Source organism: Bactrocera latifrons, unplaced genomic scaffold, assembly GCF_001853355.1.
Source record: "Bactrocera latifrons isolate USDA-ARS-PBARC rearing strain unplaced genomic scaffold, ASM185335v1 scaffold_245, whole genome shotgun sequence".
Classification (NCBI taxonomy): domain Eukaryota; kingdom Metazoa; phylum Arthropoda; class Insecta; order Diptera; family Tephritidae; genus Bactrocera; species Bactrocera latifrons.
In genome coordinates, this window is record NW_017536019.1 from 253337 (window position 1) to 276406 (window position 23070).

The window sequence follows — 23070 nt, forward strand, 5'->3', positions numbered from 1 at the left end:
TCTCGATTCGTAATGGTATTCTTTTCGAAATTCGGATATATTTTATAATTATGCTAAAGTTGTACCACCCTGTGCCAGTATAAATACGTACAAATTTCGTTTTTGCTTTCTACAACTCAAAAGTTAACTAATATTTTATTCGAAAATTGGCTTGAAGATCCGAAAATCGAATTACAGAATATAAAAAATCCGAATTCGAGTAAATTTTTTTTCGAATCGACTTACAGAATAGGCCCCCTGAATGTTTTTTTACGAAAAATTTATTGTGCAAAAGCCTCTCACTTTTTTTAAAGGTTAAATGATTACTAACGCTCCTTGATCTCTACTAAGTTTTGATTGCAAAATTCAAGAAATAAATTTATTTAAAAGTATAATTTTTCAGTTTATTAATTTATTATTAAAGCAAATTTGTTCTATGTAATAAATAAAGTTCCACATTTGGCAGCTTAGATATAATAGTTAATTATTTCAACTCATCGTCTTCTTCCTTTTGGGCTAATTTATTTGGATTTCCTTAACTTTCTTCACTTCTTTCTTTTTCTTCATTGCTTTGTCTTATTATTTCTCTAATTTTTCTCAATTCTGCTATTTCTTCCATTTCCGTCATTTCTTTATTTTTCTATAGTTCTTTTAAATTCGTTAATTCCTTTTCCATGATTTTTTCTTTTTCGTTTACTTCTCTTACTTCCTGTACTTTTGCCGCTTCCGCCAAAAAAGTGGTTGAAACTGTAAAACTGTAATATATTCCAGCCTTAGGCAGTGCTTTAGCCTCAGACCATTCATCCTTTTTCGTATCGTAAACTGACACGTTATTTGTGTAAGACGTTTTGGAACCGCCGCCAACGGCCCAAAGTTGTTGGTCTATAAAAATGCAACCCAAGCCCCACCGGCCATTCGTCAAAGAGCAAACCTGTCAATAATAGCAATGTTTGAGATATTCTCGTCGAAATATTCGAAAAAAATGCCGTAATTTACCTTAGTCCATTTGTCGGTCTGAACATCGTAGCGTTCTACGAACATATTTTGGGTTTTGGTCCAACCACCTATTACATAAATGTGTCGATTGTATACAGCCACCTGTAACATGAAGAGGCATTGGAGGAGTTGGCAATGCAAATACAAAATTTTCAGTTTTTCTCTCAACTTACACCAGGCAAATAGTGCTCTCTAAGTAAAGGTGCGCATGCGGTCCATTTATCCGTATTGGGATCATAGCTTTCAACAGCTTTTAGATCACCTTCGCAGTGGCCACCAATTAAGTAAATTTTGCCATTTAAAGTCACCGCACGGGCGCCGTAACGTGGCGTAATCAGTCCACATACTTCCTTCCAACCGCATGTTTTCGTATAACTAAATTAAACAAAAAAAAAAAAACCCTTGATATTCACTTATTTTCAAGTAAAAAATTTCAAAACAATAATGTTCGAAAATTGCAAACCGAAACTGATACAATTGTACTTACACTTCTACCGATTGTGAGACTTTGACCAGATTCGCCAGTCCACCCATCACATAGATCTTCTCATCCAATTCTGCAACACTGGACCAGTATCGGGCTTTMTGCATGTCGGGCAAACGTTTCCATGTTTTCGTTTTCAAATTCCATCTATTTACGTCCTTTATCGCTTCGTGGTCTATTTTGCCTCCAATGAAATATAAATCATTCTCCACAAGAATTGTTTCGAAACTCATAGGGTTTATTGTGATTTTATCCCATTGCACCCAGGTATCTTTTCTTTTGTTRAAGCGATATATGCAACCGTGATTTGAGTCCTCGCACTGTGAGAAAATTAAAATTAATTACATCATTTACGAAAATCTATTCGGAAAATTGGATTACAACGAAATCGTACAAATTAATTGTAGGGTTTCTAAAATACGGAACTATACGAATATTAAACTAAAATCATTAAAAAATTTACATAATTTCGTCGCACAACTTAAGTCACGCCTTGCTGTCAATTTCTCATACTACAGTATCCGCAGAAATTTCACTTCAGTAATGCTACAAGAACTCCTTCCTCTCAATGTTAGTAATATTTACTGTTACTTACCTCCGTTTGTATGGCCATCAACGCTTTTGTTCTCCAATTACCACTCAGTCCTTTGCGGGGTTCAATGTATTTTAAATATATCATTGTACGCGACAAAGGTTCACATATCCACGACATAGCTTTATAGGCCAATGTCTCGCAACCAGGCAACGGTTTAACTCGTGTCATCAAAAGGGTTAYATCGAAGTTGGTAAGACGTAAGCAAGACATCAACTCTGGCAGCGAGCTTCTGCGATCAGAAACATTGTGGTTAAACCAACGCTCAACTGCGTCAAGGGCATCCTCCTCACTGTTCACATTCAAATTATCACTTTCCACAAGCGCTTTCAATCTTTTTGCGCTGAACCTTAAAAAAAAGTCCTCTCGACTTATCTATAGCAAAAAACAAAATTGGTGTGGGTTATATTCTACAAATTTCATATCAACCCTCTATCGTTTTAGGGAAGATATTGTAACATGCCACATATTTACCTTATAGAAATKATTTATTTCGTATTCCTGTATTCTTTTCGCTAGCCGAACACACTCAGTTTCATGCTCTAACTCATATAACCGCTTTATTGTAAATATGGATACGTTCTCCAAAAGGAAATCAACACAAAGCTCAACCACATCATCCAACTGCATTATCATTGCACCTTTCAGTATCCTTTCCGCATTGTCCTCGGTTATTAGTGATGAGCCCGTATAGCAATATGCTACCAGCCGCTCAAAGGTGTCACTATCAATATCGTCTATCTCGATAACGGGTTTACTGTTTTCCTCATCTAAGAAGAGATTTCTAAAGTACGGACTTGCCGCTGTCAATATCAAGCGGTGTGCAGGAACTCTGTTGAAATTCAAATGAAAATACGATTAATATATAGTACTTTTTAAAAAAAAAACTTATGCACATATATTCAATGCGACTTACAAAAGTGTTGGATTGGACAATTTGAATGTTACATCGATAAGATGTTGAGCATCATAGCACTGCCAAATGTTGACGACCAATCTTGAAACGTGGACCAGGGTTTTGTTGGACCCTATTGCTGAAAGTATTTGAGGACCACCGTTTAATATTTTTACTTTTTCATCTCTTTTTTATCTCTTACTTTTTTCCACCGAACTAAGAAGGAACTGAAATTCATAAAAATAAAAAAAAACAATTAAAATGTCTACGCTTGCTGTTTAAAAACAATAATGTATGTTTAAAGTGTATAAATGTTCGCTTTATTMTTGAAATATTTTTTGTTTTGAAGATATAGAGAAATGTGGTAGTAATTAAAACCCATAAAAACTGCCCTCAGAATAAATTTCTCGCGGTGTAATAATAATCAGCTTTCCGAAGATAAACTTTCACTTTTGCAACTCACTTTACATGCAACGTGCAACTGCCGCAGCAATCACTTTACGAAATTCCGCTTTTTGGAAGTATTTTACTCTCCCGTCACCACATTACAACATACATTGTATGTTGTTAGTAAATATTCTCAGAGAATAAGCGAATGTATGTATGTTAGTTCACACAGGAAGCATTTTGTTGCCGAAACTAGTTGTTGTTGTTGTTGTAACGGCAGAGTTCTGCCGAGTTGACAGTCCTTGGCCGGATAAAAATCCGGGTCCGTTCCGGTTTCCGTAGATCCGACTGTCGTGGGTTACCTTACCTTACCTTGCCGAAACTAGTCGTTTGTGGTGGTGTGGAGACAACGGGCCGCTCGTGCTTGGGTAACATTCCTTATATTTTTGTTCSTAAGAGATCGCTGCGACGTAGTTCGACATTTCTTTTCATTTCGAAATGTATAAAAGCGATTCAATTGTGCTCAAATGAACAAAGTCAACAAACATACATCTGTATGTATCTATGTTCAGAAATTTATTAGATAATTTTAATATATATAATTTTAATATATGATGAAAACCAGCTTTTGAAAAAAMATTTTCAACAAAATGAAATAAACAAGAATTTCAGAATACCATATGACAGGGCAAGCAGAAATTGAATGCAATAGTTAACCCAAAGAGAAAAGTTACCGCTAATGAGCAACAAAAGTTTCATACTCTGAACTTCAACTTAATATGACGTCACTGTTACAACTTTCGCTCTGAGAGCATTGAAAAGAAAAGYATAAAACTTTTTGTAAACAAAGCTGAAAAGTGTAGTTCTGAGAACGACTATACAAACATACACAGTCACCTCACCGGTGACATCAACGAACAGCTGATATTGTTACGTTCACGAAGCAACAACACACGTGTTCAACCGCTATRTTCTCGTAATCCCATCAGAAAACTGCATTTTTATCGATGAGAGATACACTCTGAGAGCAGGAAAAGTGGMGAACATAGAATCGTGGCCCGTGTCAGCTGATACGGCCCATCTTATGGGCTGGCAACCTCACATCACTCATTTATCTCCTACATTTTCGCYTAAGAAAAAATTCATAAATMTTTTGATGTAGATGCACCGTTATGTAAATAAACAGTTCGAGTAATATTTGCACTTATTATTTGGACRCAAAAAATATTTATCCTATCGAGAGTAATTAGTCTTCGCTGGTAAGCCTATGACTGCGCCTCAAATGAAAGTATAATTTTAGTATTGGTTCATTTCTTTCAAGGTAAAACRGAATTTTACTACAGATTTAATAAATTTGCATTTAATAAGGGAATTTCTGTTATGGTGAAAATGYTTTTGTTCTGTTTCWTAGAAAAAGATACGATAAACTGAAGAGAATCGAATCTTAATTGTAGAAGATGGGAAAAGGTTTGAAAAGTATCAAAAAATATATGAAAATTATTCCATTTGCATCGGAGAGACAAGAAAGATTTTTTAATACTTCAAGAGAAGGAAGAGTGCAAGATTCAATAGGAAGGAGGTCCAAAGTAAAAAATTTTTGTACGCGCTGAGCGACTTGTGCAAGAAAACCTTGAAATTTTTTCGCGGGAGTTGATTGAAAGTTTTATATTGGATGTTTCCATTAGTACAATGAAAAGAAAACTACAAACATCTGGTTTCAAAAACTATGTCGCAAAAAAATCACCCATGTACACTGACTCACACTATAAATGGGACACCCCAAAAACTATTTGATTTTTTAACTTAAAATATAAATAGTAAGAAAAGTATGATAATTTTTTAAAAAATTCTTTTTTATTTCAAATAAGACATATATTTTWTATATATATATATTATATTCAAATTCGAGCTAAGGAGTTAAAAACACGTAAGGGAGAGTGGTGTAAACCTTCGGGTCGCTTAAAACCACAGTGCATACAATCATCAGTGAGGCATGGAAGATGTTCTCTCATGGTTTGGGCTGTTTCTCAAAATTTGCTGTAGGTAGTGAACTTAAAATCGATGGACGAATGACATCATCATATGTTAACATTCTTAGYGCAAATTTGAAAATGAATGCGTAAAAAGTGAACTTGGGGTGGTTTATCCTCCAACAAGATAACGACCACCAACGCACATCTCGCATGACTACTCRCTTTTTTGCAGAAGGCTTATAGAAAAACTGCCTTGGCCAGCTCAGTCACCGGGTTATAATCCATTAAGCATTTGTGGTTAGTTTTTGATTCTAAAAAGAGTCAACTTGGCATTATTCCAAAGAAAATATTAGAAAATCTGGTTCGAGGAATGCCAAAACATCTTCGTGCAGTAATTCAGTATAAAGAAGGCAATATTAATTACTAAATTTACTTTTAAACCAAAAGTTTCGTGTTTCTTTCAAAATGTATAGTTTTATTTGACCACTTTTATTTAAAGGTCCTTTTTTTAAAGTGGAACACAATTTTTTCTTTCTATTCTGGGGAAAAAATATATTAATTTATAATTTGTTACTTAAATACCTATGTAAATGTAATATTAATGTATGAATTATTAATTGTTTATTTTAATAAAACTGCATTGAAATAACGTGTGAAATTTATACTTTCATTTGATGCCTAGTGTATATACTGTAGTAATTATCAACTTTTATAGTTAAATCTGTTCAATATGTTTGAAATTTTCTTAAAATAACTCAAAATCAGAGTCGAATGCTATTATTTATAAATATATAAACTATTTTTAACAGTTTGTTTTCAGTTTTGCTATTTTATATTATAAAAAATTGTAATTGAAAACATAAATGTGTACAAAACTATATGAGTACTGATCAATGGCAACATTGTTCAAATGAAAACAAACAAAGATGGCTGATTTCTGCGTTTTTGCCACGTTCTCAAGTGTTCACATATTTTGCTCAATGAGGAAGGAAAAGGAAGGAAGGTAGTAGTTTTGTAAAGGAACATTGTTAGCATTCTTAAAATTTGAGTACAGATTCGTAAACAAATGCGTCGGCAAATGCAGGTCCGCGATCTTCGTGTGCAGATATTTCTCTTCGTTGATAGCTTTCCAACTTTTGCATTGTCGTTTTGACCATTTTTCAAACTTCACTAATTCTTAAGTTATGACRCAATAATTTACCTATAAATAATTAAATCTTATATGTATATCTTCCGTACCGAGTTTGSTGGGGTATCACTACTGGGCTTCCACATCTCTATATTTTTATATACAACAAAACAACGGCGGCACTGCAATACAAMAACACAACCTAACACGTTTGATATTTGACAAATACTGAATGGCGTATTGAACACAATGCTCGCGACAGACTGCAGCAGCACGACGTTGAACTGAAAATGGCGCTGTGAATCMTACWACATGAACGTTTTTGAGAGGGCAGCAACATAACAATGRCCGCCATGTACACAAAACAACGCAGTTGCCATTTTGCACGTACACAATTTCGTTGTGGCCATACTAATATCTTGCACTTCAATGAAATTTCAATATTTTGTTCAAATTGAAATTTTTTAAGCAAAAAATAAGTAGGTAAATTTATTTGTTTTATATTATCAATTGTTATTATAAATGCTCTGTTACGGCTGTCAAGTTTTTTAGAGCTGTGAGTAATTTTACATTTTACATATTATTGGCATYACCACTCTACTGTCGTTGGCAAATATAGGATTAAATTGAAGTTAGCGAGAACGACAACTGTCGGCCTGCAGTCGTGTAGTCGTGCAGCTGTCAAAATAGGTTCGGCCTTAAGAACGTGTGTATTTTAATATTTGACAGATGTCGTTTGCAGTCTGTCGCGAGCATTGTATTCCACACATGGTTCTACGTTGCAATGCCACTCTGGTGAATGCACTTAAGCCAATCGCGCTGCAGGGTTGCCGCAAACAAAAACATTTTTTTTTTGTTTTTAAAAGGATTATAGGAGTAATTTATTTGAAGCACATGGAAGGTTGATATTTACATACAAATTGATTTTGAGTATGATGATGCTCTTTTTTAAGTGCATTCATATAAAAAGATTTAAACGTAAAGTCAAGTAAGTGCCGTGCCTAAATAAACCCGGCAGCGGCAAATTACTGTCAAAAATTTCTCATGCGCATACCTAAATAAACGCGTTGGCAACACGGAATGGGCCAAATTTGACTTTGACAGTACGTTACGAAGTAAAGTTGGCTGCAGAAGGGGAAGAAATTGTATTATTAATAAATATTTTTTATTATTAATAAATTCATTCATTTTGCATGTATTTTTTTGTTTACTAATTTTAGAATTTAAGCAAGAGTTTGACATCTGTCTTCTTTTTACACTTGCCAAGCAACAGTCGACATTTTTGTTGGAGAGAAACACAGAAAGCAAAGCTTTCATTGTGGCAAACACTTTTTTTTTTTGCGCTTCCTTATTTTAGTATGAACTGTCACGCGAAGCGAGGAAAGTGGTATGTGAATAGGCCTTATTACTTGTTCGGTGTCTTCACAGAACCCCAAGATTATAAGCATCAAAAGTAGTGATGCTTTTTCAAAAAAAAAAAAAAAACATTTAAAATAGAACAATAAATAAAGAAAACCAAATCTGCTCTACAAAAAACAAAACGTTTGACTTCGATAAACATGATGTTTGCAAATTTAAAATATAAAATTGAGCTCCCCTCGTATATAGATATGTAAAAATATTTGTATGTATGTATATATATAAGCCATATGTAAGTAATTGAACGAAGAGAAGAGAGATGCAGCTGTATGCCTACATGCTTTTATTATTATATTTTGTACTCGAGAGTAATTTAACAGTGACGTCACGAGTTTGCAAATACTCTCCAGAGAATGTAGATGTCTGTACTTTCACTCAGCAAACAAAAAAGAAAAATATAGGCAGAAGTTGTTAGTAAACAAAACTTAAAAAATAASGTGAGGATAAGGTAAGGAAATATTTTGTTGTTGTAGGTCCGGAAGTTTAAATTTATGTACATACATACATATAAATACATATGTATGTATAAATACATATGTACGGTGCGTTGTAGTATGAATTGTAGATGCATAGATATATACACACATACATATGTATGTATGTGTATCCAACACTTATTTAATAATCATAATCAGACAAAAGAATAATAGAGCAAATATTTACAGACATACATACTTACATATGTACTTTTGTATATCTTAACCCTCGTGAGAAGTACACCGCACTTTTGAATACTCTGCTTGCAGCCAGCGATTACAAAGCAACTACCTGTGGAACATGTGTAGAAAACGTTAAATAAATATAGTACGTCTGCATGTACGTATATATGGATTTAGAGCAATAATGAAATATATACCATATTCGTATTTTATCATTCTTGCTGTCACAAAATAAACTCGTTTTCTAAGCAATCTGACAAGTATGGATATATGTACATATTTGGACCATTGAGTAGACTCTGAAATACAATATTATAATACTATACAAATTGCATGTTGTATAAAATCAATGATAGATTTTACAGTATTGGTCACTATTTTCAAAATATGCACCAGTCAAGTGCTTTGGTTTTGGATAATAGCACTGTGTGTACTTTTTATATTTAAAAGAAAGAGAAACCCTGCAACTTTAATTTTTACATTTCTCCAAAATTGTTTAAAATAGGACATTTTATTGACGTTTTGTTTATATTCGATTCCTTCAAAACGTTTCTGCCAATTTTCGAAAAAGTTGTTAAAATCAATTTCCGGAATAGCCCTCAACGTTTACACGTTTAATGTTTTMAATTGATGCAAAACCGGGTTTCCCCGGAACGGCCGTTTTGAATTTGCTGAATAGCCATAAGTCACTCGGAGTTAGTCAGACGAATACGGTGGGTGTCTCGCGATGTTGATTRAAAATTTGCCGAAAAACTCACGAAGAATCAATGCTGTACGCAACMCCGATTATCGAAGACAACTGTCAACATAACCTTGATTTTTGACCTGCTTTGTTGCAGTTCTTTTACCTTTTCTACGATAATCGGTGGATTGGTGTGTTTTAAGTATAAATCCATGACTCATCGCCAGTAATAAAGCGTTTCATAACATCCTGGTAGTTTTCACTTTTCTTACGCCCAAACGAGCTTTTAGAATGGTTTTCATTGCTCCTTCCGATATTTCAACAATGGTAATAAGATCTCTGACGTTTAATCGTTGATTCTCAAGCACCAACTCATTTATTGAATTGAGGTGCTGATCATCAGTTGATGTTGTTGGCTGTACAGGTCATGGTTCGTCGTCAACGCGTTCTCGACTTTCTTTGAATGATTTGCACCAATCAAGGACTCTTGCACGCGACAAATAAATATCACCGAAGTTTCACATTATGAACGTTTCGGCACCAGAAATTTGATTCCGCAGAAAAAATGTAACGGAATTCTGTAAGCAGTCTCTAGTCCCTATTTGAGACATTTTGAGGTAAAGTCTCACTTTATGACTAGTTAATATTCACAACACACTCTCTGGTTTTATTCACAAAATATTGTCTCAAATTTGTGACCTGATAGTTAACAGGTCACAAAATTGTCGTTTTTAATATTTTGTAAGCAATTCAAACTCTGAAACAAAGTCAACATACATATATTTTTATTTTTATGACTTCGTTGTAAAAAATTTAATATTTGTTATCGATACACAGATTTATTTTCATTCAAGTGTTAATGCAACTCTAAATAATGAAATGTAAAAGCTAATTAGACCTGTTCGTTTTCAGTTGAGCGATTTTTGTGATTGTCACGTATTGAATTGCAAAATAGTATCAAGTCATGAAAATTGTCTCTAATGTAAAATCTCAATTTTAGAGACTTGTACAGAATAGCTCGGTAAGAAGTCCTACTATTTTTTGCACACAGTAGTACCAGGGTTAATGGGATGCCCAACTTATTCCAGTGTGAGAGGGCCTCAAAATAAGCGTTTTTTATAACATTTTCCATTATGGCCAGCTCGCACCAAATAAGAATTTTTGGACATTTTAAATTAAAATACCCAACATTTATTACGAATACAAATTATTATATATTGGACTTTTAATATATGGCGAAACTACTTAATTCCTTTTTTATGATTTTATGGTATATTAAAACAGGAGTTCGGGATCTCATTATCTCTGGTAGTACTCTCAGTGTTACAGTTTTCATACCGACTGAGTGATGGGGCACCCTCTAAGTCCGATGATTTAGCCAGGCATTTCATTTCTTTTGATTCGCAAAAAGTGCTCAGTTGCTTATACAATTATATATTTAAATATACATATGCATACGCTTCTATATAAATATGACATAAGTATATGATTGACGCAGCGCTAGAGGTTGTGGAAAAAATGAAAACTTCTCTCATTTCCAAAAAAGTCATTTGAGAACTGTGACATTTAGATATACACATTCACAACCTACAGTGAGTTAGTTCGTTTTAGAAACATACTTATGTTCACATTAGTTTATGTAGATATGTGTGGATGTACATATGTTTGCCTATCTCTAATCTAAAGGCCGAAGTTGGTTATRYTCACCCAGAGAACTTAAAACATCATACAAAATTCAATTTGCACCTTCTCTATGTTTTAAGTTCTCTGGTTCACCTAGGCAGTTCTGAGAGACCCAATTTTAAACGATTTATGAGAACTTATCAACAAACAATACGCCTGCAGAGAACATAAAGACATGTTTTAAGTTCTCTGACGCCAGCTGCTGATATGTACATACATCTGTACATCGCCGTAACAGGAAATACAACATGGCCGTAATCTCGAGAAATACCACATGGTGTGGGCAATTGAAAATTTGTCTGCTTGGCGTTCTCAAATTTATATACAATATATGCTTAAATGTATATTATTTAATTGAGTATATAAGTTGACGCGGCATGAGTACTTTGTTTTGCCGGTGCGAAAAAGCTTTATAAAGAACAAATTGCATGACCAACTTTATTGTGTCTCTCGCCTTACAGCTGTGAGTGTCTAGTTCCGCAAATTTTTCAACAAAAAAGTGAGTCTGTATAGTAGTTATAAGTGCAGTGATGTCATAGTAATCTATATATTTTTGTACTATAAGTGTTCGACGTTCATAGAAAATATTTATCGTTTTGCTCTGCTAGCACGGATGAAGGCATTTAGCGGTGTCAGAATTTATTCGCAGCAAGTTTAATTTATTCGCTAAATGCAGGTTCTGTGGCAGAAAAATCCTGGCGTTTCAATATTTTCTGCTTTGCTTTAGCAAATGAAAATATATTTGTAAGCAATGTTGACTAGAGAAAATGTTTGTGATTTTAAAGCGATGCAAAAGTGAAAATCAATGTGCACATACATACACATATACATGCATACGAACATGCATATGTTCAATGTGATGCTAGAATTTTCTAACAACTTACTTCGAAAACTCCATTCTGCCGGATTCCAATTGGATTCAGTCAAACGCTTATTTAGTAGAGGGAGAGGTGTWAATAAAACGAGGAGACTTTGTAAAAGAGAATGAGTAAATTTGTAGTATATAAAAGAATTAACAGAACTGAAGCAAAATAGTTAATAAATCAACATGTTCGAGTCTCAGTTAGCGATGGATAGATTGTTTACAGAATCGATTCTCGATTCCGATTATTTTTTATATTTTTAAATTCTAAGAATCGATTAATCGAGCGCAAGAATCGATTCTTTCGATTTTAATCGATATTAAATTAAAAGGACAAAAATTTATTTATTAAATCACAAGGCATAAATTGAATGAATAATTCAAATCGATTAAATAAAACACAAAAATAGTTACAACATAATTATATTTTTTTGTCAAAAATAATGTACCAAGAACATTACATTTAATATAAATTTTTTTTTTTAATATTCAAGTTGTTTAAACAAGTTTAATAAAATAAGTTTTTAAATAAATTTAAAATAAGTAAAAGAACAATAAGCTAATTGCCAGTTTAAAAAAACCATACATTTTTCGGGACAGTTCTTAAAAACAGAAGCATATTTAAAATTTATTGTAGCTTAAATGCTAACACAACACCCTAATAACCTGAAAGTAGCAAAAAAAGTGTTACACAACACCCTAAGATTTTCTAGAGTTGAGGATATGTATGTAAACAAAGCAAAGGTTTATTACTGTATATACTGAGGTATGTATAACACGAAACTAGTCATTTAATTAACAGTAAAGTCGAATGTCAAGAATCGATTCTTAATCGACTTGGACTACTGAAGATCGATTCCGAGAAATCGATTATTTTAGGAGAAAACTCGATCCTTGAGTAGAATCGGAATCGAGTTTATCATCCCTAGTCTCAGTTAGTGCATTAGTAACAGCTAGCAAAGGCATTATATATGGCTAGTCGAAAAAGTCTTTTCGTATTTGTCAATACGATTTTGTTGTTGCAGTCGTATATCTCCAGTGCTGCCAATCATATTGTTTTTAATGATACGCGCCATACACATTCGCAAAGTAGAATTAAAAACGAGTATTTTAAGACATTTCCCGTCAAAATTGGTGCACGTTTTCGGAAAAGCCGCTTTCCTGAACCTTTACCAAAAAAAAAAAGTTGAAGTTTGATTAGAAATACGAAAACACTTTTTCGACTACGCTATATTTGACGCAAAAATTTTCAGTAGAAATACATACATACATATATGTATGTAGGTTGAGTATATGCAGCGAAACAAGTGTCGCAAAATCGGTGCCGTTRTTTGTTTGCTCAAACATCCGCAATGTAACACAATTTACTATAGTACATTTTATTTTATTCTCAACAGACGCTCAACGCTACCTAATACTATGGATTTATATTACTTGCCCGGTTCTGCACCATGCCGTTCAGTACTCTTGACTGCGAAGAATCTCGGCATCGAATTGAATAAGAAATTATTGAATTTGATGGCTGGTGAGCATTTGACACCGGAGTTCATTAAGATTAATCCACAGCACACTATTCCCACCTTGGTGGACGATGGCTTCGCTTTATGGGAATCGCGTGCCATTCTTGTTTACTTGGTCGAGAAATACGGCAAGGACGATGCCTTATTCCCTAAGTGCCCCAAGAAGCAAGCTGTTGTTAATCAGCGCTTATACTTCGACATGGGTACCCTATACAAGTCACTCGCCGACTACTACTACCCACAAATCTTCGCCAAGCAGCCGGCTGATCCAGAGCTATACAAGAAGATTGAAGCCGCTTTCGACTTCCTGAATACTTTCCTAGAGGGTAACAACTACGTGGCTGGCGATCAATTGACCGTGGCTGATTTGGCTATTTTAGCTACAGTATCAACCTTCGATGTCATACAATTCGACTTCAGCAAGTACGCCAATGTTGCCAGATGGTACGAAAATGCTAAGAAAATTCCAGGMTGGGACGAGAACTGGCAAGGTTGCTTGGAATTCAAGAAATTCCTGGGCTAAATGCTCCAGCGATGCTAATTGTCAATGGTGTTATAGTAAGGAATTTACGTTTTGTGTAAAATATATTTTAAGTGATTTCTGTACACATGCATGTTTGTAATAAATATTTTATTGAAAAAAAAAATGAAGAGACTTAATTTTATTTTTGGTGAGCAACGAAATTAAGATTGAAAAACGTTATGTCGGTAAGTAAAAATTATTGTGATTCTACGCGTTATCTTTCGACCGAARCAAAACTGGTAAACTCTGTAACAACATGTTGCGAGAGTTACAAGTATTATACTCTCGCAACATTTACCAGTTTTGTTAATTTAACGGTTCTTGGAATCAAAAAGATGAATCAAGCTAGATATAGGATTATACATACATATACATATGTATACAGATGATGAGACGAGTTGAAATCCAAGTGGCGGCCTATCTGTCCGCCTGTCCTTAGCAACATGTTGCAATAGTATAAAAATATATGAGAGCAAATTTTGCAAGATCATTGATGGGGACATAAATTGTAAACACAAATACATATATCCAAAACGTTTTTTACATAGGACAACAAAAAAATTGTATTAATGTTATCATTTTTAAATTCAATCTTATCACATTGACCTTGAAACGGGAACTACACTAGCGAACGAAAAAAGTTAAGTATCTAATGGTAGGTGCTCCTGTGAGGTAAAATTTAAAATACGTCAAATGCGCCGGGAGGCGTGTTAAATGAGATTCGTCTTATCAGCATATTGATAAGAATTWGCTATGAGTCAAAATTAAACTTATCAAGAAAGCGATTTCACAATTTTAACAAAACGAAAATGAATATCGATATTGTTTATCTGAAAAGCAAAAGATTTTAATTAAGAAAAATTTGGTGCAAATGATTTTMAATTTTTGTTTAAAGAAAAATGAATGAAACCCCTAATTATAAAGGCTGTTTCGGAGTTATGTACATGTATTCGGCATATTTCTCTTATGTGTATTGTAAATTGTTTCTCTCGCGGCCTTTCTGCTTTCAATATCACTCTCATGTTAGTTTAATTTGTTTACACTCAGAYTAAATAATTGTGTATAGCTTAGACTATAAATTTACATATTAAATGTAAAACGTTTTGCTGTAAGAATTACTTCAGTTTCAGAGCATTTTTGTCGCTGAGTGAGTCAAGTTGAACGGTTAAACATTATTAATTTACTGTTGTTTCTTTTACCACTACCACTAATATAAAGTTGTGGATTTTTTCTTCATTGTAGCTTAAAAACTCCGACGTCAGCAATATGGACTTGTACTTTTACCCCGGTTCTGCTCCATGCCATGCAGTATTACTCACTGCTAAAAGTCTCGGCATTGAATTGAATAAGAAATTTCTAGATTTGCTAGCGAGGGAAAATATGAGCAATGACTTCGCGAAGATCAACCCACAGAAAGTCGTGCCSACTTTGGTTGACAAGGATTTTGTGCTGTGGGAATCACGTGCGATTATGATTTTCTTGGTGCAAGAATACGGCAGAGATGATTCATTGTATCCCAAGTGTCCCAAGAAGCGAGCTCTCATCAATCAGCGCTTATACTTCGACATGGACACCTTGTACAAATCTTTCGCCGACTACTATTATCCCCAACTCTTTTTTAAGAAACCAGTGGTTCCTGAACTGTACAAAAATATGGAGACTGCTATGGACTTCTTGAACACGTTTCTAGAAGACAACAAATATGTGGCGGGTGATCAATTGTCCSTGGCTGATTTTTCTATTTTAGCATCGGTGTCCATATTTGATGTTGCGAATTTCAACCTCAGCAAGTATGCCAATGTTGCCAGATGGTACGAACATTGTAAGAAACTTCCGGGTTGGGACGAAAACTGGGCAGGTTGCATGGAATTCAAGAAGTTATTTGTGTAAGCAGAAACATCCGTAAGAATATATGAATTACTTGACTATCAAAAGCGGAGTTTGGGTTTACAACCAAGAGGAATATCTACATATTTACACTCTAATCAGAATAATTAATTGTRATCTATTTAAATGTTTAATAAATTGTTTTATAATTGATACACATCTGACGTTCTTCACCAATTGTTTTCTCTGCCTCACTCCAGTGAAGTAAAAGTCATAAAATACGGTACAACTAAGACCATAAGAAGCCCCATTTATCTACAGGCCGTCTTTGTTCGAATTAAGAATCTGGAAGTTTTAAGTATGGGTGACTCATGATTTCCGACAGAAAATGAAAAATKAGCTGAACCTTTTATAACAAGCTTGAATTCAAATGTCAAGTGAACTAGTATTCATACTTCACTGTCTGGTATATTTGCGTCTATATACATATATATGTACATATATATATATATTTATGTACCGGACACGCCCTCATGTGATAATACTTGTGAATTGTAACTGTAACTGTTTGCCTGTATTTAAAACAATTTAAGTAATTATTGCGGCTGAATTAAAGAGACTGCTTTTAGGAAAAMATGCTTGTTGGATTTAAATGTTCGTTTAGATAATGACAGGGCAGAAAGCTATATTATTTTCAAATAAAGAGTCACTGAGTTCGGCTGGAACCAAACATTTGTTTCGCTTGCGGAATAGAACGGGTTGAGGCTTTTTTGGATTTCTTAAAGCAACTACATACCTATAGTTTAGTCTAGTCTTTGATATAAAATACATTCAGTCGAATTAATAAGAAAAAAAAAACTTTTATGAAGATCTTTATCTGTTAGTGATTCCGACAAACGATCAGCTTCATGGAGAGAACGAATGTAAAAACAACTTCAGTTCGATATTTTAAAATATTTTGCGTATATACAGAATGGATCTCGTRGTGAACGAGGGCAAGACGATTTATCTCTTGTAATCAAACAAACRGTAGTCGCACTCACGACTTGGCTCCGACATGATTGTTGACAGCCCTGACTTCGTCTATCTTGGAACCGGTATTAACACCAACAATAATGTCAACTTCGAAACCCTGAACGAGAAGGCAATTGAGAAGTAAAGCCATCTCTTGACGAACAAATAACAAACTCGAGGCATAGAGGCATATACGATAACAAAATCTGATGAGTCCACATTACGAGTTTTCGAGAGAGAGGTTGTGTACGAGATATACGACAACATTGACATAGTTGAGCGAATTAAGAAACAGCGGCTGCGCGGAAAAGRTCATGTCGTCTGAATGCATGAAAACACTYTGAGAGTATTCGACGTAGTAYTCGCCRGGGAAGCAGAGGAGTAGGAAGACCTCCACACCGACGAAAAAATAGGGAGGAGAAGGACTTGGCTACGCTTGGAATCTCTAATTGGCGCCAAAMTCAGCTCGTAAGCAGTGTCTACGCCAATAAAGAAAAATAATATACTGACTTAGTTCGTCGATAAAGGTTCCAACGATCCATCTGAGGTTTCCAAACTTCATGGCTTTTTTAATAGAGCATGATCAAGGTACAAAAGTCTAAAATATATCTTTAGTAGTAGTAAGTGATATACTATGTAATTAATTCCAAGATAGGATATTGGTCGGATCACCGACTTTTCTGAAATGTTTAGGGCGCACGTCAACTGGCATGTTCAACAATATATGTCAGTATTTAAACAAATTTATAATAATATATGCAATTTATTTGGTACTCTACAGCTAATCCATCTTGGAGTTTCGCTAACTCAKATATTCTATTTCCATTATTGTCGCTTACCTGCTTCGACATTGCGGTTATTGTTTTTGTATTTAAGTACAAAATGACTTGGCATATTTAATAACTATGGGAAATGCGTTCTTTGACAATGATGCGTCTATTACATACATATGCATGTTTATGTATTTATCTATTATTATACATGTCATCGCTCAGAAGTGGTCTAGGCATTTTACCGTTGCTTCTACGATGACTTGCATTTTGTAAACGGCGCTACTTATATACATATATACTTATATATGTATGTACCTATGTGTATGTAGATTAAATTTTGCAACACTGCATGTACATACATATGTATATATTAATACCGTTTCTTACATGAATTTCGCAATCATTTTATTTCCTGCAGTTGAAAACCACAAAGTGATTAGATTCTTTGCCTTTTTTTTGCATTGTGCTGGGAACCACCCTGTACATTTTGTGCCAAATCATAATTATATTAATGAAGTGTAAATTGATTTAAATGCAAACTAATTACAGCACTATCGTTTAATATGAACGGATWTATTCCCCTGAGATGACACGCTAATAATTCAATTACATTGCAATTCCACAAAAGWGGCAGTGGCATCAAAAACACACTAATCAGAGATATGCTTTAAAGCYAAAGAACATTAAGATCTAATAGATTACACGGAAAATTCAGTTTTCATATGATATTTTAGTTCAAAAAAAACTTTCTTTCAAATTTCACAGAATACATTTTATTTAATAAAGTGATAAAAATAAATAGAGGAAAATATATTTTATTTGTTCTTTTAAACATTTTGCTTTCAAACATTCAGCTGTTTTTAAATATGGAAGGGGGTATTTTAGTCTTGAAATTTGAAAAAATCGAAACATTTTTTTTCATAATTCGATAGTTTCGATATTCAAAAATATTTCCATAAAAGGATTTTTCAAAGCTCAAATGATTTTCAAAGTTATAGCCATTTTAGTTACGTGGCAACTATACCGGTTGAGCGAACTATCTATCTATCTATTAYGTTGAYCAAAACTTAACGTAAAACTTTAAACGCGTTTTTCTCAAAACTCCTTTTTTGATGCGGTAGCCACAATATCTCAAGTTCTAAWCAGTCGATTTATTTCAAGGCATGAATATTCTTTAAATAAATACATATATCTCTATCACTAAATTGAAAAATTAGTGAAAAAATCGACCTTTTTTATTATTGTTGAAAAGAGCTCGAAATCCGAGCCTGTAGACTAGAATACCCYCTTAATGCGTGGCAAAACCTGTCCCAATATTAACAGCCACCACTGTTTGATCGTTTTCATAGAATTTCACTTCGACCTTTTGCGAAAACATTTGCATTGTCTTTGTTACCGTCTGCGCAAGCGCATAGCTGCAGTTTACCTGTGCAACGATAAGAAAGGACACTCGCAGCAAGAACCTGGCACCATACAAATAGAGATACATACATACGAAGAAAATGAATTGTTAGTCAGTCACAACATTGAGAAAATTTGAATTTGTTAATCTAAAAACCGAAGGTAAGCAGCCACGTGAACCGGATTAGTCTCTGGAAATGCAAACGCGGCTGGAGGCGTATTATAATGAATTGCAGCGCAGCCTTGGAAATTAGGTATAAATGAAAATACCCGGAAGTATCAGTGGATATTTCCAGTCTCGTGTGCTAAATATGTGTTGTGGATATAAAGTGTCCTYACAGCCTGGCTATAAAAATTAATAAATAGGCGTAGTGCAGTTCAGCGGCGATCAGTCGCTTTGATACGTCAGAAGCCGCACAACTTTAAGAGCACAACACTTTGAAGGATTGCTGAGAGATGACACCTTCCAGATTGCTGAAGTGCTTCGCGCTCATACTTYTACTGGGATTAGGAAGTGCGCACGCGGTGCCACTAGATTCAGTGGCGAATGCGCCGACTCCACAAGTTGAAGTCGTCGATACAAATGTAGCCGAAGCKCCAAACCCTGGGGATGGGCATGAAACGCCCGCAAATGAGACTGAACTTAAGGCTGCTGCCAGCGAACAAAAACCACAAACTCTTCCGGCGGTATGTTGTTACTGTACAATAATTTCTAAATCTACTTCAATACTACATCATTTCATTTCATTTTAGTCGAATTCAGGCAGCACGAATGGCGATGCAGCAACCCCGATGTACGCCGGCTTTCTTACACCCGAGGCCATTCAGCAGTATATTAGTCAATTTGGTGCGGCCTATCCCGGTTATGCCGCCTATCCGGCGCCCATCGGCTATGCGGCTGCTGCGCCTCCACCACCACCACCTGGCACCGGCCCCATCTATCCGGGTCCATATGTCGTGCAAACTGGCTATGAAGGCTATTTAGTGCCTACGGCTGATCCAGCTGCAGAAGCTGCAAATAATAGCAACAGCAACTCACTTCTAAGTCCTTTCACCTATTTGACGAACCTCTTCTCGGTGATGATGATGTCGGCCTTGTTTCGCGTCGTTGCCACTGTTCTCGGTGCGATCGGCATGATATTCTTTGGCGGCGCCCTGTCCAGACTTGTCTGCAGCTTCACACCGCTTTGTAACGTCACCACTACAGCTGTGGAGTATTTGAAGAGCGACAATGCGGAACGTGTGGGACGCATGATAGCCGAGGGCATGACACCGGAACGTGTGCGACGCGCTACGGTATTTGTTCAGAACGCAATACGCAAATATCACGAACTGCAGAAGCTTGTGGGAAGTGATGAGAAGGATGACTAAGGCGCAACATGACTTTTGATGAGKGTCTAAGGAGAGATTTTTTTTATTTCAATATTAGTTAAATGCATATGTAAATAAACTATTCTAAAATGTTACTAAGAAAAATATAAATAACAAAATAATAATAAACTAACCGCAATAAACCAACATTTATTGATAACACTTACGTCGCTTGGCTTTTGAAAGGCATTTTGAAGTCTAGCTTCAAACCTGTTATGTGAGTAGAAGAAGTCAATGCTTTTCTACTGGGATGCTATCATAATGCACTTAATAACTCGCACTTGTTATTAATCTATAAGCTAAGCTCAGCTGTATTGGTGCTGATGTCAAAATTGCTATCATCATTACGAGTCACATGTGTATACTCTAAATAGAATATCATATTTTCGCTCAATGTATGTTTTATTAAACCTAAATTGGCCTAAGATGTTCGTCCGGATGCAACTTTTATTTGAAAAAAATTTAAAAATGCTTCGAAAAGATATAAAGAAGTAAAGAAGGGCTAAGTTCATGTGTAACTGAACATTTCATACTCTTGCAACTTTCCAGAATCAAAGCCGAGGAAATACCTTCAGATGTTGGCAAAGCTGTTAATGATATTGTGAAAGAATTCAAGATTCTTGTTCGACGAAATGTTAATGAATTTCATCAAATTAGTRTCTTAAGAACTAATCAGGTTATATAGTGAGCAGACTAAGATAGTATCATTACTACCTCCCGGCAGCGAAAAATATATTGAGAACGTCCTCAAATAGACAGATGATCGGAATTCATTATGTACCTGTAAGGGATATGAAGGATAAACCGGAATTGCGTACTAACATATTCGGTATAAGCTTTGTTATAATAGCGAAAATTTTTTCGAAATTAGACTAAATTATATAGGATAGGATTCTCTCCAAATTTCTATAATATTAGGTTGGAAAATATCTCCCTTCCACCTTTTTGTCTTTTGAATTTGAATTTGACGGTATGCATGAGTAGTTTGGATATTGCGTTCAACAGTTATAGACGTGTAAACATGGAGTTCGCCTACACCGATTTGCGCAATTTTAAAGTTTTCCTCCATTATAAAGCATTGAATAAAGAGCAAAAAGGCGGAAGAGAGATATTTGACAACCTATCGTTTGCCCGGACAGACAGAGATTCGCTTGGAATTCAACTCGTCTCGCCATACTGATCATTTATACAAGGTGTGTTCTAAAGTAAACAGGACTTAAAAAAAAAACAGAACAAATGTTTTTTTCTGTAAAACCAATTTATTTTATTCAAAATAGTCTCGGAATGGCCGCCAATATGCCGGTGCAAGCATTTTGAATGGCCTCTACGTCTGCATAAGCTTTCCTTTTATGGGCAAATGCATTTTTCCAAAAATAAAATAGTCGCACGGTGTCATATCAGGTGAATACGGGGMGTGGTTAATGGTTAAAATGCGATTTTTAGTCAACTAATCGGTCGSCAACTGTCATCTTCGCGATATTCGGGTCGAACACGTTGAATACGGTGCACCAAACGCTTCATAACTCCAAAGTAGAATACAACAATAACGTTCAATTCCATTTCCATGAATATCAATGATGATTTCGGCTGATTTTTGATGAATTCAATCACAGTTTCGATGGAATTTTCGGTGATCACGGATTTTGATTGGTCCACGTGTTGATCGTCATTTATGTTCTCACGACCACTTCGAAAACGTTGAAACCACTCGTGCACTCTGCTACGTAATAGGCAATCATCGCCATAAAYTTGTTTCATCAATTGAAACGTTTCGGCAAAAGTTTTACTAATTTTAAAACAAAATTTAGTGTTGGCTCTTTACGCGAAGCACATTTTCGCACCGATAACACAAAAATACTGACACTTAAAACGCAATAACTTGACTTACAATCTATGAAATGTCATGAAATTCACACTGGACAATCGATAAAGATAGCAAATTCTAACGCACTAGTCGACATGTAGATGGCGCCACCAGGGGCGCTAGATTCAAAAAGTCCTGTTTACTTTGGAACGTACCTTGTATACATATAAAGTATATATATGTAAGTAAGTATATATCACTCCATATTTATCTCGATTATTTTTATAAACCGTTAAGTGAAAAAAACTGTTTTACTCTGTAGCAACAGGTTGCAAGAGTATAAATGTTGATTATTACAGGAGTTGTCCTCCACTCGGCAAACCTTGAAAAGTGACGTCTAGACGAACAAGTGCTTTAATCGATTACAGCACTTTAATAAGACTTTAATAGCTCTTGTTATTATATTTTCACACGTAAATTTTTTAAGCGAGCAGAGTTCAAACTTATCGATTATATTTTATAACTAGTAAATGCGTCAATCAACAGAAAGTCCATAACAAATGTATCACCATGGTATCCAATAGAGGTCACATTATATTTTAGACACGTCGGCTTGTTAAAATTTTAATATAAATGGTTCAAGGTCAGAAAGGGTTCCGCTGGACAATGAATTTAATTACTAGACTACTAATTATCCTACAAGCCAACATCGCTTTAATCACCGGTTAGTAACTCAAGATAGAAAAATACCCACATATACAAACATATCTGTAAGGTCACGAGGTCCTTTGATTAGATGCATTCGTACTTGTTTCTGTTGTAGAGGTAAGAGAAACTGTGTAAGATTTATAACGGGTTTTCCAATGAAAGTGATATGATTTCTTAAAAACAAAAACACTAATTGTTAACGAAATTTAAATGTCCTTTACTTAATATCATTCCAATGACCACTACGACTTCCAGGAACAAATTAGAGGAACCCAATGTTCAAGTACTTTTTATCACTAAAATAAGTTATAAATACGTCATGAATAGCACGTTCCATATTGACTTTCAAAGATTGAAGAGAGTCTGGTTTATTACTAAAGACCAAGGAC

General features: G+C 34.9%; 3 protein-coding genes across 3 annotated transcripts; 2 read left to right on the forward strand and 1 right to left on the reverse strand.

The window, feature by feature from the left end:
* Nucleotides 1-369: 369 nt before the first annotated feature.
* LOC108969252 (kelch-like protein diablo) lies at nucleotides 370-6719 on the reverse strand. The gene is made up of 9 exons (XM_018933854.1): nucleotides 6546-6719; nucleotides 3149-3173; nucleotides 2968-3085; nucleotides 2526-2883; nucleotides 2055-2426; nucleotides 1463-1779; nucleotides 1149-1350; nucleotides 976-1077; nucleotides 370-910 (listed from the first exon to the last, which is right to left on the reverse strand). The coding sequence occupies exons 1-9, from the start codon at nucleotides 6579-6581 to the stop codon at nucleotides 620-622; spliced, it is 1821 nt and encodes a 606-aa protein (XP_018789399.1). The 5' UTR covers nucleotides 6582-6719; the 3' UTR covers nucleotides 370-619.
* Nucleotides 6720-11245: 4526 nt separating this feature from the next.
* On the forward strand, nucleotides 11246-15829 carry LOC108969240. The gene is given in 3 exon segments (XM_018933836.1): nucleotides 11246-11377; nucleotides 13138-13812; nucleotides 15046-15829. Coding segments are annotated over 2 exon segments (1281 nt in total). The 5' UTR covers nucleotides 11246-11377; nucleotides 13138-13159; the 3' UTR covers nucleotides 15674-15829.
* Nucleotides 15830-19082: 3253 nt separating this feature from the next.
* LOC108969238 lies at nucleotides 19083-20221 on the forward strand. The gene is made up of 2 exons (XM_018933832.1): nucleotides 19083-19485; nucleotides 19552-20221. The coding sequence occupies exons 1-2, from the start codon at nucleotides 19255-19257 to the stop codon at nucleotides 20167-20169; spliced, it is 849 nt and encodes a 282-aa protein (XP_018789377.1). The 5' UTR covers nucleotides 19083-19254; the 3' UTR covers nucleotides 20170-20221.
* Nucleotides 20222-23070: the final 2849 nt, after the last annotated feature.